The following is a 17,639-nucleotide window of genomic DNA, read 5'->3' on the forward strand; positions in this document are numbered from 1 at the left end:
CAAACTTTTTTATTATTATTATTAATTCATTTTATTTCTAGATTGAGTGATGTCGTCACTCTTTTTTTACCCTTGTTATTCTAAATTTTCCCTGACAATATATATAAAAACTAAAAAAAATGCAATTTCCCAAAATGGATTTAAGTTCCAAAACCCCATGGAATTTATGAGGGCTAAAATAAAGAATCAATAAAGAAAATGGACTGAAATAACAAAAAAAAAAAAAAAAAGACCAGTGATCAAGATAGGAGGAGCTGACAAAAGGAAGGACTAAACAAAAAACAAAACAAAAAAAGAAAACGAAGAAAAATGATGTCATAGGGAATAAAAGGGAAAACATCATTTTTCTTTTTTTTCTCTTTTTACTACCTCTCTCTCTAGTTTTAGCGTGTATTTAGAAATGTTATAAATGTTATTTTTTTAAAGTATTTTTTACTTGAAAATACTTTAAAATAATATTTTTATTTTTATATCAGCACATCAAAACGATTCAAAAGCACCAAAAAAATAATTTAATATTTTTTAAAAAATTCAAAAGTATAGCCACACAAACAAACACTACCTTTTTATTTCCTCTTTCATGAAAAAACAGAGCCCTCTCTCTCTGTTCCTCCTTACATGTCAAAAATATGATCTCTATTTTTATCACTTAGTTATAAATTCGTTGACCTCGATAACATAGAAAAACACATAAAAACCTTTACGAACCATCGTGAATGAAGCATACCATTACAACAAACCCTATCATTGGCTGAAAGCAAGTAAAGTGACAACTAGCAAGGAAAGCTGGATGATCAAAGGTTATGATTTGGGCTATAAAGAGAAGAGTTCTTTAAGTCCTTTGAGTTGTAAAAAACCCTTATCCACTTCTCATAAACTCTTGAAACTAGATTTTTGCTTTGAGTAATATGTGAAGCAAGAAAAAAATTCACATGAAAATTAAATGATTTGATACACTAAATAATAATTAACAACATGTGATCAAGTCTTCAACCAATTCATCCTTGTCAGCTAATCTCAAGATTTCTAATTTAAAAAAGGTTTGATCAAAATAAGATCATGACTTATTGATCTAAGCTAAACAAAGTCTTTAATATATTCTTCATAAATAAAAATTGTATCTCTTATTATTTTATTTTGAGTTTTATTAATTTCTTTTATAAAAATCCATGTTAGAATCACCCTTTATTCTAGTTGCCAAGTTTTGAAAAATCATAAATTAAGTTGTTCATAAATAAAGACAAGGTTTACAAAGCATCCCTAACAAAGATTTGAATAAAAAAAAGGGGGGAAATTTAATAGATTATAAAAATGAGCATGTTAAAAGAATAGAGATAAAAAAAATAAAAAGAGATCAATAACTAGAATGACAAAATTAAGATGACATGCCTAAAAAAATCTACATAAATGTCAAAATGCCCTGAAAAAAAAAAAGAGATTGACAACTAGAGTGACAAAGTCAAAACAAATCTCTATGAAAATCAAAGTGACATTGAAAAATGAGATCTAGCATGACAATTTTGGTGTGTTTGGTATTATGATAATTTTTATAATTATGGTTTGAAAAAATTAATTTTATAAAAATCACTTTTAGTTGATGTTCATTTTATAAATTAAGTGTTTAGTTAAAACTATGGTTGAAATTGGAGTTGAACAAAAAAACAGTTTTATGTATTTGGTTAATATGCTTCTTGTATTGAGGTTTGGAAATGAAATTACTTAAAAGGACATATTAATATTGGAGATTTTCAATTTAAATATTATAGATTTAATTATTATTACATAATTAAATGAATAGTCTTTTTAGAAGGTTTTCTTTTTATTGTCCTATCAAACTATTTGCAATTTCATTACATACAAAATCCATACATGAAGGCCGTTGTGATCCTTGACTATCTGAGTAAGTAACAACATCTGGTAAAAACTCATCGGGGACAAATTGGAATTACGATCATATTTTGCAAAAGCCACATCATCTTACAATCTCCTTCTAATATAGTTATGTAGTGCCATTGATGCAACTACAATATGAACTTGCATTTTGTATGGATAAATGAGCATATTTTGTAAAATTCTTCACCTCTATTTCCATACTAAAAAAGAAAATAAGCATATGAAAAGAATAGAGATAGAAAAAAAAAGAGGTCAATAACTAGAATGACAAAGTCAAGATGACATGCCTAATAAAATCTACATGAATGTCAAAATGCCTTGAAAAAAAAAAGAGATTGACAACTAGAGTGACAAAGTCAAAAGAAATCTCTATGAAAATCAAAGTGACATTGAAAAATGAGATCAACAACTAGCATGACAAATTTTGGTGTGTTTAGTATTATGGTAGCTTTTATAATTATAATTTGAAAAAATTAATGTTATAAAAATCACTTTTAGTTGATGTTCGTTTTAAAAATTAAGTGTTTAGTTATAGTTGAAATTGGAGTTGAACAAAAAAACAGTTTTATGTGTTTGGTTACTATGCTTTTTGTATTGAGGTTTGGAAATGAAATTACTTAAAAGGACATTAATATTGGAGATTCTCAATTTAAATATTATATATTTAATTATTATTATTATATAATTAAATGAATAATCTCTTTAGAAGGTTTTCTTTTTATGATCCTATCAAACTATTTGCAATTCCATTATGTACAAAATCCATACATGAAGGCCTTTGCAATCCTTGACTATCTGAGTGAGCAACAACATGTGGTAAAAAATCATCGAGAATAAAATTGGAATTACAATCATATTTTGTAAAAGCCACGTCATCTTGCAATCTCTTTCTAATATAGTTATGTAGTGTCATTCATGCAATTGCAATATAAACTTCTGTTTTGTATGGATAAACGAACATGTTTTGTAAAATTTTTCACCTCTATTTTCATACTCCAAAAGAACATTCTATTATATTATGTAGTGAAAGTATACACGATTAAACATTTTTTTCTAACATCTTGGTTGTCCACGACACCTAAAATCTTGTAAGTGATACATCTCCTCTTTATATAGATCTAAATACCCATGCCCATTGAGGTATCTAGCATCAACTAAATAGTATTTACCTGCAATTAAGAATAACATGGTAAGTTTTTCATTAAAATTCAATAACTAATTTTTTTTTATTAAACTTACAGTAGTTATTGTTTAATTTATATCCTGTCAATACCTTCTGGTGATTTAAGAAATTTTATACTGCTATTGTTAATAGTCTCAAGAAAAACATAATTTATTTTATATGATTATAATGAATTTGGACTAAACTTTAAGAAAAAAAAATAATGAAAGGTGGTAAAAAAAAAGAGCTTGCTAATAGTATAAAAAAACTATGATAACCCCATCTGAAACAAAAGGTAAAATTGAGTGTTATATAATGAAATAATATTCTAAATATAATTTCAATTGTTTTTTTATAATTAATTTTAATTAGAATTTAAGAAAATAATAATAAAGGGTTGTTTAAAATGAGCTTAGGCCTCGGAGAGCTAACATAATTGACCCATTAAAAGAAGGTTGAATGTGCATAGGCCTACAAGTCAAGAATAGACACCTGACTTTCTTCTCTATTTTTTTAACAGGATGGACAACGCGTGTCCGCCCTTAAAAAAAACAAAGCAAGCAACTCGTCACTCTTAGTAAAAATTTTAGGCATCTAAGGTGGCTAAAAAATCAGGTACCATTTTATTTGCCCCAAAAATCTATTTTCAACTTTTTTTTATTATTTGGAAACATCATAAAAAAATCTTGATCAACCCTTTTCTTACCTTAAGCCACCATTTAATCTATCAAAAAACACAAAAATAACCCGAATAAAAAAAACAAATTCTTGAGCTTCGATCTATTTTTTTTTTTGCAAGATGATGGACAAAAAAACATTTCAATGGCACTTTTTTTGTTAAATATAACTTATTAACACCAAGATTGACTCTTTTTTGGTTGGAAAGTTGTCAACTGACCACTTTCTCTTTTCTCTCTCATTTTCCCTCGACTTTTCTCTCTTTTCTCAAATTTAGGAATTAAACTGTGAATAAAATAAAATTTTGGACCAAAACTTAAAATCCTAAAACTAAAGGGACTAGAAATTGAGTCAAGAGATAATATATAGACTAAAACATACTTTTATGCATACATTTGAGATAAGCCCATTGTTTTTATTTTTTGGTTCTCAATTTGGTCCCTTTTCTTCTAAACATCGTTATGCTATAAATTCAAATTATATCTCATTTAATTAGGCTCAAATCAAGTTTTGAACTTATCAAAAGCTTTAGTTATAAGAAATATTTTATAAAAGAAAAATTATGAACTTACAAAACACAAAAAAAAAAACATATAAGGATTCAATTGAAAAAAAAGGCTGGATGACAAAAACAAAATAAAAACTCCATATTAAAATTCATTAACAAAAACCTATAAGTGCTAAATTTTTCAATGTATACCAGACTAAAGTCATTGTGGATTGGAATAATGAAATAATTATTTTGTTCTTCAAAGAAAAACCATTAAGCATTCTATAAAGACCGGAACTATATTTTTTTTATGGCTTAAAAATGATTTTCAAATTGAATGGGGAAATGTCTTTCCATAGTTTATCAGCATAGTAAAATAACTTAATAACCCTTAAAAGGAAAAAAAAAAACCTAGCTTTAGGGATTTTTTGTATTTTGGATTCTTAAAGAACAGTAAAATATTTTGAACTGGTATCTAAGGTCTTTTGCGTCTTTTCTTCATGGTTTTTTTTGGCAATAAACAAGTTGATTGAGTAGTGTGTTAGTAATTAAATAAATATAGATATTATTAAAAAAAAAGATGATTTACATGCACACTGCATGTGTCAATGCGTGGTTAAGGCTGCGTCATTCAAATAGTGTGTGAGGGGTAGCCTAACGACTAAATAGTTGCTTCCAGGGCATTCAAATAATCTTATGGCCTCTCTATCCAAGATAGCACGTGTGGTCAATGGACCACCAGATTAACGTCGACAACCTTTTTTGCCTAATATTTTCTCTCTCCCTCGCAATTTCCATGTTTACACCTATAATTTTTCAAAACAGCCTTTAATTTGTTTTTCCTTCAAATTTCATCCATATTCTTTTAATTACTATTTGTTTTAATTGATATAATTTATAAAATTGGAATTGTTTTTCAATTTCATCCTATTTTAAATTTTTCTATGAGGTTATCCCGTTTTCATTTAATTTTTACTTTGTTATCAAATAAGATCATTAAGATATTTTAAGAATATTTAAAAGATGTATTTTTGTAATATTGACAAACATTTATTTTTCTGGATTAGTTCTTGTCGATTTTTTATTGTTATTGACTTTCTTATAATTATATTATTAAATTAACCAATTTGAATCAATGATTTAAGTTCTTAGTTTTTCTTGATTTTTTAAAAATACTATTATCATCTACATGTTTTTTATGTTAAAAAAATTTAATCCGGCTCGTGGCGTAATACAAGCCTTATAAATTATGAACTTATTTGATATTATAGTAGCGTTTGCTTTTTAAAATATTTTTTACTTGAAAATATATTGGAATATTATTTTTAAAATTTATTTTTAATCTTAATATATTAAAATAATTTAAAATATATAAAAAATTTAATTTAAATTTAATCAGCTATTCTGAAACACTCGAGAATACTACACTCGAGAATACTAATTCTTTTAATTTCATAATAATAATAATTAATTTAATAACAAAAACCTCGTATATATTTTCGAGAAATCTATCTACCAAAAACCCAACTACTGTAATTTAAGAAGAAGAAGAAAATCTCTCAATCAAACCCTGGTGCTAGAGAGACTCGTCTCTCACTCGATCTCAACAAAACAAGCATACAGAGACAGAGAGAAAGCAAGAAAGCAAACAGCAGCAGTGTCTGTCTCTCTCAGTCGAGATTGGAGAAATAGAAGATGGATGCGATGAGGAAGCAGCTGGATGTGCTCATGGGAGCGAATCGAAACGGCGACGTAAGAGAGGTCAATCGCAAGTACTACGATCGTGATGTTTGTCGCTTGTACTTGGTTGGCCTTTGCCCTCACGAGCTCTTCCAACTAACGGTATTGTTTTTATTATTATTTACATCTATTTAATACATATCTAATATTTCTTTATCAATTTCTAAAAACCCTAACATAATGTCTGCGTTTTTTTTGTTTTTGGATTTTAGAAAATGGATATGGGACCATGCCCGAAAGTCCATTCCTTGCAGCTGAGAAAAGAGTATGCTTCACATTTATTTGTATTTTATTTAGTTATTTACAAATGTTGAATTTATATAAGTAGAAGTTCTTATCACACTAGTTATGAAGAAGCGAGGGCGAAAGGTGTTGATAGCTATGATGTGGAGTTAGAGAATGTTATTGATAAGCTTATTGTCGAATGCGATAAGAAAATCGGTAGAGCACTTAAGCGTCTTGAAGATGAGGACGCCAAGGCAGCTATTGCCATTTCAGTCACTGAGGTTACCCAGGTGACGGGCAGCAGCATGACCACTCTTTTTATTCATTTACCTTTTATGTTAGTTTGTTTTTTAAATAATTTGATTTTTTAAATTGCAGACTCCTGAGGTTATTGAGCTGTCGAAGCAGATTAAGGAGAAGCTGAAAGAAGCTGACAAATATGGTGAGATTTATGAGAGCTAGTTCTTTAAATTCTTGTATTTTAAGAATCCTTTGTTAATGATTCTATGAAATATGTTCGATTCTTGTCCTTCTGTTAATGTTAGAATGCAGTAACATTTTCCAGGAAAACTTGGCACTTTCGGTTTACATCAGAATGCTAATTATCTTGAAGGTTCCTGTTGTGAGCTAGTTTATGTGCTGAATTAACTTGCTAGAATGAAGTATAGTCCTTTGTAGACGATAATCACTTCTGAGTATTTATCTTTAGTGGATTATATTTACTAGATATCATGAGAATATTGGAGTGTTTATTCATGTCTCCAATGTTGATGAAAATTCTACCAATTAGCAATTATTTAGAACATTGTTGTTGTACATATTGAAGGAGTATGAAATAGTTTTAAGTTTGTCAAAGTTATTGGGATAGCTTGTTGAGTGTTATACAGTTGTCCTAACTGTTTCCTTTTTGTTTGATTTGGAATGTAAGCTGTCTTTGTTGTAGCATGTATACAAACTAATGTGGATAGTGTGCGCATGGATTTTACCTTTGTTATTTCTTGAAAAATTAAGTGTATTTGGGTGTGAATTGGTTGTGTTGGTTTTGTACTGACATAAAATCTTGCCATAAATCTGCAGATCTTGAAGGCACAACAGATTTTAAGATTCAAGCTTTGGAAGAAGTGGAAAAACTCAGAAGTGAAAGAGCAGAGAAGCAGGTATAGAGTATCTCCTTAGATTTTTGAGGCCACTGTTATCTTTTGCATAGGCTTGTATGATTTTTTCCCAAAAGAAAATATTTCTGCAATCTTGAATCTCATTATGACTTCTATGCATGTGGCAATCTTGTGTCAGTCTGCGCAACTTTTGGAGGCCTTCAATAAAGACAGGTCTTCCTTACCTCAACCTATGCCAAATCCCCCACCATCAGCACCCATGCCGCTGCCTACTCCTGATCCTCGCACCCAGGAGATGATAAATGAGAAGCTGAAGAAAGCGGAGGATCTTGGTAAGACAATAGTTGCTTGTACTTGTTTGTCTTTGAGGTTCCATTATATGTTTCAAATTAACACAATATACTTATGTTCAGTGCTTGTTTCCCATTGTGGTTGTGTTTTTCAAAGCTATAATAGTTATTTCTCCATGTTATCTCCCTTACTTTCCTAAAGAACAAAAGGTCTAAATATAGAAAGATCCAAGAAGAAATAGTATTCAGTGACTAGCTCTTCTCATTTTATTTATTTAACATTCTCATGTATTTATAACTTGTTGGTAAATATAGCACTCTTACTAGGTTCCTTGAATTGTCAATATGATGCCAAACCATGTTTGTGCTTGTCAACAGATAAAGAGAACAATGCATTGGAAAAGAATACATCGATCAATTTCATTAATGTGCTACTGGGTTTGGTTGAGTTGGGCTTTGTTAAGTTTCATATTTTTGGAGATGTATAGTTGAATGGAGAATGTTAGCATAATGCTCTTTTGAGCCTCATTTGGTTGTATGAGACACTATGCTTGAAAATCTAGTGGGCTTTAGGATTTATGTTTTTGTGTTGCATGCACGGTCTCCTGTGTGCAGTTTAGAGATTTGGGTGACGAAAATGTTTTATATTTTACCCTGCATTTTACCCTTTTATTTCCAGTATGTCTTGTGCAGTTCTCAAAATCTTATACATTCTTCAGGTGAGCAAGGGATGGTAGATGAGGCTCAAAAAGCATTGGAAGAGGCCGAAGCACTTAAAAAGGTTCTTAATTTTTAAATTTTGGCTTACGTTAATGTTGACCCTGGTGCTTTACTCCTTTCTATATAACTTGATTTATTTTAGTTCTATGGTGTATTTCTACCACATAATACTTCTATTCTCTTCTTTTCAGCTTCCTGCCAGGCAGGAGCCTACTGTGGATTCCTCCAAGTATTCTGCTGCCGATGTGCGCATTGTGAGTATTTCTACTAGTTTTAATTTATCTGACTTCTCTCTCTTTTTGTTATTTTCAATTCCAAAGGAAAAAAATCGAAAATGAAAATGACAAAGGTCACCAGTCTACAATTGAATCATGCCATTTTTTACTATCATAGTATTGAAAGAAAAGCTAGAGCTATGCATTTTGAGACCTGCTGCATCAAATAACAACTTGACTGCTTAGGCTTGTGTGCTCTTCTCAAAAGTTTTTTCATGTAATGTGAACATACTTACATAACCATCAATTCCAGTCGGGAACATGCATGTTCCAATGGGATCTTTGTCAGTAGTCAATGTCGTTAATCCTTTCAATAGAAATTTTACAATTTTTCAGTTGAAATGTGCTTTACTTAAGCATGCAGCCTGCTCCCCCCGCCCCCCTCAAAAAAAAAAAAAAGAGCAAAAAAAAAGGAAAAAAATTATTGTAGTGGCAACATCGGAGAAGCTGGTCCATGCTTAATAATTTGGGTTCTCTATGCTATCCACTAATTCACCAAATCTGACTCCTATTATTTTTTGTCTCAGACTGATCAGAAGCTACGTGTTTGTGACATTTGTGGAGCTTTTCTGAGCATTTATGATAGGTATAATTTTTATATTCTCTCTCCAAACAAGTGCAATCCTTTCCCTTTCTTTTCTTTTCACGAGGGAAACAAATAGTATTTGGGTTTCAAGTGGTTCAGCTTTTGACCCAACTATATACCTCCTTGTTACCAGCAGGCTTTTGGGCCCAGTTTTACGAGGATAACTTTTGCAGCTAAAGAATGTGCGTCATTTTCTGTTTTATATATTTGTAGATCATGATATTGTTAGAATATCATGGGGCAACTTATTATGCGTGCACTTCCCTTTCATTGTTGACATCCTTTTGAAAATGTCTTTCTGCTCTTTTCAGTGACCGACGACTTGCAGATCATTTTGGAGGGAAGCTTCATTTAGGCTATATGCAAATTCGTGAGAAACTCACAGAGCTTCAGGTATGGCAAAATGAAAAAATTGCTTGCTTGGACTATTTGTCAATTGATCCATTTTCTTTCACAGCTTGTTTTTTCAGGTTAATTGTGCAAAAACTGGAAATCTGTGTGTTGAACATACCAAAACCATCTCAATTGCTTATGGTCCCCAATTCTCTATTGATGAAACTCATATGTTCAAAATTCTGCTGCAGTTTACGCATTAAAAGCAATGGCTAGAATTGGCGTGCTGTGCTATGTGGGATAATCATTGTTGTTTTACCTCATCTTTGGGATGTCTTTAAGTCGGTGTTGTGAACATGTTGGCTCAGGTGCTGGTATAATATTTCACATTATACTGTAGAGATTCTCAGTTCTTATTTGATCTGAGTTTTTCTGACCTCAAAGAAGAATAACCTGTTACTGTTTATTTTTCTTTCCTTTTCCTTTCCTAACCTGGTATGGCTGCTGAACTTGGAAAGGCAGTAACTCTTTGCAAAAGACACCTGGTGTATTGGTGTCAAATATTCAAATACATTGTGTCTAATCTGTATGTGTAGATTGGCATTATGTATGCTAAAAGATCATTAGATGTTGGATGTATCCTAGTATTTATCTTGTCAAAAGTTAAAAAATTTTGTTTCATGATTGCAAAACATCTGATTTTTGCTGATCTTTTTTGGAAGAGAATATGTGGATCTTGATCAAAGTATTACAAAAAGTTCTGATTTGGTTTGTCAAAGAAAGCAGAATAGAAGATGATTTAATAAACCAGACTTCTTTCTTCTTCTTTTTCCGCAATTTAGTTTGAGAAATATTATTGGTGTCTATTTTGTCAAAGCTGTATTCTTGAACTTGGGTTAACGGTGATGGTGTAAGGTATTGTTGTGATCTGGCTGTTGTAGTTGCAACTTACTGAAAAATTGAGAAAAAAAGGGGGAAAGAGGTAGGAAAAAGTAAAATAACCTTCACTTGCTGTTTATTTTACTGAAGATTTTCATTGATGTGTGTTACCCTCGTACTTGTTGCATTTGTGCATGTATTTCAGTCTACATATTCCTTATCATTAACAAGTTTTCCTGTTTGGGCCTTTGGATGGTGTTGGACTGCTTGTTTGTTTTGGAGTGCTAAATTTATAGTGAAACAATGCTCAACTGTTCAAACATTTGCAGTTGGATATAGCTGTTCCACTCATTAAACCAGTGGCAGTTTTCTTTTGGGCTTAATCATCTGTATATCAAGTGAAGTGATATTTCATTTTATTAAAGAATGATTTTCAATTCTTCACAATTAATTTTCTAGGAAAACAAGCACCGCAAGGCTGACTGGTACGATGATAGAAGGTATTCTCATTTAAGCTATTATTTGATAGATCAAGTTTCTTATTGCAATTTTCTTCTGTCTTTCCTTCCTTGACCTTCAAATTACTGATATTTCTATCTTGTAGATCAAAAGAACGGAGTAGAGACCGTGACAGAGAATCAAGCAGGGATCAAGATCAGGGAGATAGCCGTGACCGGGGGAGGGATTATGATCGAAGGAGCAGAGATCATGACAGGTATAATGACCGGGATCGTGGATATGATCGTGAACGTGAACGTGAGCGCTCCCACAGTTATGATTCAAGAAGTCTTCGCAGATCACGTTCTCGATCTAGGGAACATACAAGGGATTATGATCGCCATAGGTAGTTATTCACCCCTGTATCTGACTGTCTGTTTCTGGTTTCATTTGTTTTTTAATCATGACTGCTTATCTCTTTTAACTGATTTTATTTTTTATTAGAGTTGGATAAACATGTTTGTTCTTTTAAATCTAACAAAAATCATTTGAGTTCAAGTAGTTATTATTTTTGTGAGAAGTTTTTGTTATGCATCTACACACTCCACTTTGGAAATAGAAATGATTCCTAGCATATTATGACTGGAAGATTTCCACATGATTTCAATTAGTATATTTCTAAAGGGAGCAATTCTTAAGATGGTACCTCCCATATTGCTTGAGGGGGAAATAAATCCCTGTAATCATTTGAACTTGAAAACCTACTTTGTAAGTGAGATCCAATCAATTCCTCATTTCCTTTTCTCCCTGGGCCTCTTTATCCCTTACTCCGATTCTTTCTTCTCTTCGCCTCTCCAATTAACAGAGAATTTTCTGGGAGGGGAGTTGAGAAATGTCAATGCTCTGGGCTTACCGCTGCAAAATTTTATTTTACAAAAATAGATTTCAACTGTTATTAATTCAAGTTACTAGGCTTTAGCTCTTATATCTATCATCACTAAAGCTGTTTCCTTCGCATACAAACCAATCCACTCAGACAGTCCTGTGTTTACAAAATTAGATTTCAACTGTTAAGAATTTGATTGCTGTTACATTTGCCGTAGCACCCCAGACATAATGCTTCCCCTAGACTATTCAGTTAACATGTTAGCGTATTTGGTCACTGCAATGTGGATTATTTGATTGTTTTTGGTTCTTTTGTTCTAACTGTTTATACCGCGAGCATGTTACTGATGGCTTCCTAATTCTCACTTTTTCAGGCGCTATGACCGATATTAGGATCTTGTTGCTGAGCAGTTGGGTATGGAAATTTGTGTTTGTTGCCTAGGTCAGTAAACTTGTGGTTTTGAATCTCAAGTACAAGTTTCTGTCTTTCTGATACTTTCAGTGGAGTTTGACAGTTTTCTGCTAATATCATGGACACCGGAGTTGAACTGTTTTCTAAGTTCTTTATGTTTATAGTCATGCCTGTGCAACATGAATTTCAGAGCTGTGTGCCCATTTCATTCTTCTCATATTACTATCCTTGCCTCCCCACTCGCTCACGTCATGCGTGGCTCAGCCATAGCTAGGGTTTTATCTACAGAAATTTCCTTACCCTTAACTTAGTTTAGATTCAGCTCTAATGGCTTTATGCTACTGGTGGTGTTGAGGATGCTGCTTTGACAAATTGTAATTCTTTTTCCATGACAACAAATTCACAGAAGCTTTATTTTTGGGTTTGGGAAAGTTGGATTGGGTTGCCCAGCATGAAGCTGGTTCCTGTTTACTTTCTATATTTGCTTACTAACGTAGTTTTTTTTTTCTTCCCACCAGAGTGAAAATCAGGACACGTACATTCTAGATAAATGTTAGTAAAAAGTGTCCGTCCAGTGGCTGTGAGATGCAGCTGAATTCGATTTTGTTTTTCAAATTTGCCTGACATTTTGGATCTTCTGAGCATGTGTTCTCTCTTGGTTTTGAAAAATCCCAAGATTACTACACAAATATAGGTGCTTTTGGGGTTCATCACCTCTTTTTTTCCCTCTTTCTATAGTGCTTCAAAATCCAAGATGATTGTTTCTTTACTTTTTCTGAAAAGTTGAAGCAAGAAATGTGGTTACTGGTAGATTTTGTTAGCACCTCGATGAACAGAAGTTAATCTTATTGAAATCTACAGCTACATTCAATTTGTCATTGTTCCGCGTAAATTTCATTTTAGTAGTGGGTAGAGTGCCAATTCTTTTGCTTGCACATTATAATGTCTATTGAAATGTTTTTAAAAAACAGTAGTTACAAATTTAGCTACTTGCAAGCGGGTAAAAGGCCACCTTCTTTTTAGATTCTACTCTTTACCTGTACCACCGTTAAGGATGTGTGTGGCCTCATGTCCGAACTCTGTTATTGTTTGCAGTTGTCCTCTGTGTAGTTTATGTCCAACGAAATGGTTCATCCTTCGGGGTTCTCACAGTATTAGTCAGTGGTGTCCAAAGTTCGTTAGATTATTGACTCTCTGCGTGCTGTGCTGCGCTGTGCTGCGCTGTGCTGCCAAAGACTCGTTTTCCTTCCTTGGCGCCTGTAGTATGGATTTATACAATTGAGAAAACAACAGGAGCAAGCTCTCGAAGCTGAGCGTGAAACTACTCTTGTTTACTGGTTCAACCCTATTTATCATCTCTAGATGATGGCCTTTTTAACGATGTCAGACAGCGTTGTGCGTTTTTTCTGCTTATCATGTATTGGAGGGGTGTTTCCAAATGTGGAAGATGCTTTGCTGGGGACTTATATTTGATACGCAATGCTTTTTCTACCAACAAGAAAGACGTCTAATGTTTCATTCTAGACTGTTGAAATAAAATACAAATGGAAAAACGGTATGTGTTCTTTAATGAAAACTATTTAATGTATGCTTTTTCTCATTTGATTTAGATATTTGAGATTGAAAATAAATTTAAATAGTAAAATTTGGAACATTAGAGCCTGAGTGACGTGCAGCCGGATCCAGTCGAGAACCCCACTGATTCCGGGCCCTGCCTCACTATGGCTAATGCTAAGAGAATTTTTGAAATGAAAAACTGAGAAAATAATATACCCTATAAAATATTTTAAAACACTTTATATATATATATATATATATATATATATATATATATATATATAAAATCTGAGGTGCAACCACGGTACCGTTAACAATACCAAGAAAGGTTACACCCTGATTCATATATAATAATACCCATTTTTATTTTACACTCTCCTCCGTTGTATTTTTATTGCGCCTTCTTCACCTCAAGCTGCACACACCCTCCCTCTCTGAAAATGGCTTCCATCTCTCTCCTGCGCCTAACTCCCATTCCCACACCAAAAACCCTATCAAAATCCCACCCCTTTTCTTCCTTCAACCCTCCCTTAACTCCCTTTCTCAAATTCCCCCCTAAAACCCGTCTGTCACAAAAATCCACCGTCACCCGCATGTCATACAATCCCACGCCCGCCACCGATCGGTTAGTCTCGGCCGTTTCTTACACCCTCCCTTTCTTTAATTCTCTCCAGTACGGACGGTTTCTTTTCACTAAATACCCATCTCTTGCTCTCCTAGTTGACCCCCTAATCCCTCTCTTAAGCCTCTACAGATCAATCCCATATGCAAGTTTTGTGGCTTTTTTTGCTCTCTACTTGGGTGTGGTGAGAAACCCAAGTTTTAGCCAGTACGTGAGGTTCAATGCTATGCAAGCTGTGACGTTAGATGTTCTATTGGTGGTGCCTTTGCTTTTGACCCGGATCCTTAGTCCGGGCCGGGCCGGGTTAGGGTTTAAGTTGATGGTTTGGGGTCATAATGCTCTGTTTCTGTTTAGTTGCTTCTGTTTTGTTTATGGGTTGGCAAGTTCTGTTTTGGGTAAGACTCCTTATTTGCCCTTTATTGCTGAGGCTGCTGGTAGACAAGTATGAGTGGTAACTTCTTCTTTTTAAAAAAAAATTCTTGAAGAAAAAAAGGTGCAATTGGTTGAAGCCGTAGGTAAGAGGGTTTAGTACCAGTGGTCTGGTTGTTTTGGGGCTTGAACTTGTAACTGAATTGTAGAACTGAATGTTCTAATTTACTAGTAGTGGTTTCTTTCCAAGCTTGCTCTTTATTCTGACATTTGTTGGCCAAAGATGATGTCTGGTTATGTGAATGAGGAATTGTCTGCAAAGCATAATGATTTGTTATGATCAATGAGCTTACTCTCTCCGAGTGATTGGTTTTATTTTAACTGTGTTGATAATTAAATGTTGATTGGGATTTTGTTTTGTGAAACTATTTCTCTGTCCATTCTTGTTTCTGTTGAAAATTATGGGATTCTTCCCTCTTCGTACTGTGTACCATCGTTTAAGAGGGGTATCGTCCCCTTCTTCTGAGTTGTTTTTTTGTTTGGATGAAGGCATATTTTGAAACCACTTCACTCCTTAGAGGCGCAAGTTGGTTTGAAATTTGGATGTTGTTGTGTTCTTAGTCTTTTGCATGAAATCTCTCTCTCAAATTAAAGGGAAATATAGAAATTGAATCACCATTTTGTTTTTCAAAAAAATTAAAAATCCTAAAATATACACTACTTATAGTATTTCAGGTTTTTGAATAAGAGGTTAGTTATAAAGATAGACATTGCTTTTACCATATTTTTTCCAAGGTTTCTAATAAGTCAATGAACGAGAGTCTTGCGATTCAATCATTTTTTTTCTTTTTTCTTTTTTTTTTATATCTATGTTTTTTGGTTTTATTAAAAAAACGTTTTGCTAGTTTATATTAGTTTTTAAAACTAAGAAACTTGTTAGACCCTAGTTATTAAAACCAGGTTTAACCAAACATTATTGATTTTATGAAAACTTTATTAAAACTTATGTTTTTTAAAACATGTTTTAATGTAAAAAATTAACATGCGAGGGTGATGTTAATAAAAAATTTTTGATAGTTCGTTGATGTATCTTTATAGCATCTGTTAGGGTCGGGTTAATTTTTAAAACTAGAAGATTTATTGATCTAATTATTAAAAACAAGTTTAATCAAGTCTTTGTTTGTTTCTTGAAATTTACTTTTTGAGAAATTATTTTCTAAACTTTTCTGTGTTTGTTTGTCTTTAGAAAAGTTGGTTAACGGAAAATATTTTCTAGTCAAAGAAAAATATGACTTGGTTTTCAGAAAAGTGTTTTCCTGAAAAATTTAGGCGGAAAACACTTTCTGAAAGTTGTGAAAAATTTATAAACGTCATGTTATTTACTAATTATATTAAATTTGGTTCTTAAGCTTTTAATTGCTATATATATTTTGTTTTGAATATTTATTTTTCAATTTCATATCTTAAAATTTAATTTTTATATTAACTTTGATTTCTATTTTTATAATTGTTATTTGTTTTTCCCTTATCATTTTTTTATTAAAATTTTTTATCTATCAAATTTGATCCTTATTCTTTTGATTGTTATTTATTTTATTTGAAATAATTTTTGAAATGGTAATTATTATTATTTAGATTTCATCATCTTTTATTTTTATTTTTTATTTTTTAGATTTGATCTTTATTATTGTGATTATTATTTATTTTATTTGGGATAATTTATGAAATTATATTTTTTTTCAATTTCATTCTTATTCAACTTTTTAATTTGTAAGATTTGTTCCTTATTATTTTAATAAACTTGGGAAAAATAAAACATTAATAAGTTATTTTCCAGCTTATTTTCCATGACATAACTAAACATTGAAAATTATTTTCCAGCTTATTTTTCATTACACTACTAAACATTAGAAAATAATTCACTTTTTAAAATTTACTTTCCAAAAAAAACTACTTTTCAAAAAACAAATGGGGCCTAAAACATTACTAAAACTTGTCAATGTATCTTAAAACGATGTATTAGATCTATATGGATCTTTAAAATTAAAAGACCCATTAACCTAACTATTTAAAAAGTTTAAACCAAAAATATAAAAGAAAAAAACCTTAACACAAACACAAAGGAAAAATAATACATTATGTTTCACCAAGATTCATATTATTTATCGTGGTGTATATATATCAAAAATCAAGCATAAAATGAAACAATGACAAATGAAAGATTAGGCATAAATCATAACATTTATTCCAAAAAAGGCATAGGCTTATTGCTTGATGAAGATTGTTGCTACTACTACGAAAGAAATGTTGTTATTTCTGAATTTAGAGCTTCAAATCGATATAATTTGAAGTTTGGCCTTTCATAAAAATTTTAAATATCATTTTTAATTCCTAAATCATTTTAGCTTGATTTATTTAGAATTCTATAACTTCAAATGTTGGTTAAAAACTAAAACAAGATCTAGGTTGTAGTGAACTCTGGATAGATTCAAACTTCTCTATTTATGTTATGATTTGAACTTCAAAATGACAGAAATGGGTTTTAGAATCTTAATAAAAGTTTTAGACCAATGTCTTAACTTTCTAACAAGACAAATAACATCTTAAAACCGAGGTGTTTAGCTCTATTTATAACTCAAAAACCAAATAGTGTTCTAGTTTAACTAGACTAGACTACCTCTTCCAAATCAAACATATCTCGGTGTATATCCTGTCTTTTTTTATTTCAACTTTTTTTTGTTTTGTTTTGTTCCCTTTATTTTTTTTATAGGTCCTCTTGACAGCCCTAAAAAACTTCATTTTGTCAAATCTCCACAATTCCTGGTGACATTATTATTATCTTCTCGGCTTCATTTTTTTCTTTTTTTTTTCACTCTCTTTTTTTGTTGAAAAATTTGCTCCAGAATATAATTAATGGGTATTTTTTAGGCCAAATTAAAAATAGAATTCACTCATTTTTTAAGGTTAAAA

At 31.6% G+C, this 17,639-nt stretch overlaps 2 protein-coding genes across 8 annotated transcripts; both read left to right on the top strand.

Moving 5' to 3' along the window:
• Positions 1-5,728: 5,728 nt before the first annotated feature.
• On the top strand, positions 5,729-13,709 carry LOC133669806 (uncharacterized). 7 transcript variants are annotated; one of them, XM_062090107.1, is made up of 14 exons: positions 5,730-6,065; positions 6,176-6,228; positions 6,310-6,478; positions 6,567-6,630; positions 7,266-7,345; positions 7,482-7,635; positions 8,313-8,374; positions 8,505-8,567; positions 9,116-9,174; positions 9,486-9,567; positions 10,846-10,886; positions 10,991-11,230; positions 12,084-12,151; positions 13,217-13,709. In XM_062090107.1, the coding sequence occupies exons 1-13, from the start codon at positions 5,919-5,921 to the stop codon at positions 12,100-12,102; spliced, it is 1,233 nt and encodes a 410-aa protein (XP_061946091.1). In that variant the 5' UTR covers positions 5,730-5,918; the 3' UTR covers positions 12,103-12,151; positions 13,217-13,709. The 7 variants fall into 7 exon arrangements, 2 of the variants coding, with proteins under 2 accessions (XP_061946093.1, XP_061946091.1); XR_009833974.1 differs by lacking the exons at positions 10,991-11,230; positions 12,084-12,151; positions 13,217-13,709 and adding an exon at positions 9,308-9,356 and having other exon boundaries at positions 5,729-6,065; XR_009833976.1 differs by lacking the exons at positions 10,991-11,230; positions 12,084-12,151; positions 13,217-13,709 and adding an exon at positions 9,311-9,356 and having other exon boundaries at positions 5,729-6,065.
• A 302-nt stretch (positions 13,710-14,011) lies between these two features.
• LOC133669402 (protein TIC 20-II, chloroplastic) lies at positions 14,012-14,918 on the top strand. The gene has a single exon (XM_062089521.1). It carries the CDS (start codon positions 14,119-14,121, stop codon positions 14,746-14,748), a length of 630 nt encoding a protein of 209 aa, XP_061945505.1. The 5' UTR covers positions 14,012-14,118; the 3' UTR covers positions 14,749-14,918.
• Positions 14,919-17,639: the final 2,721 nt, after the last annotated feature.

The sequence above is a fragment of the Populus nigra genome, chromosome 12 (genome assembly GCF_951802175.1).
Source record: "Populus nigra chromosome 12, ddPopNigr1.1, whole genome shotgun sequence".
Lineage (NCBI taxonomy): Eukaryota > Viridiplantae > Streptophyta > Magnoliopsida > Malpighiales > Salicaceae > Populus > Populus nigra.

Coding starts and splice junctions, on each gene's coding strand:
- LOC133669402 (XM_062089521.1), top strand. CDS start 14,119: ATGGCTTCCATCTCTCTCCTGCGCCTAACTCCCATTCCCACACCAAAA.
- LOC133669806 (XM_062090107.1), top strand. CDS start 5,919: ATGGATGCGATGAGGAAGCAGCTGGATGTGCTCATGGGAGCGAATCGA. Junction 9,175..9,485: donor TTTCTGAGCATTTATGATAG/GTATAATTTTTA, acceptor TGCTCTTTTCAG/TGACCGACGACTTGCAGATC. Junction 10,887..10,990: donor GACTGGTACGATGATAGAAG/GTATTCTCATTT, acceptor TCTATCTTGTAG/ATCAAAAGAACGGAGTAGAG.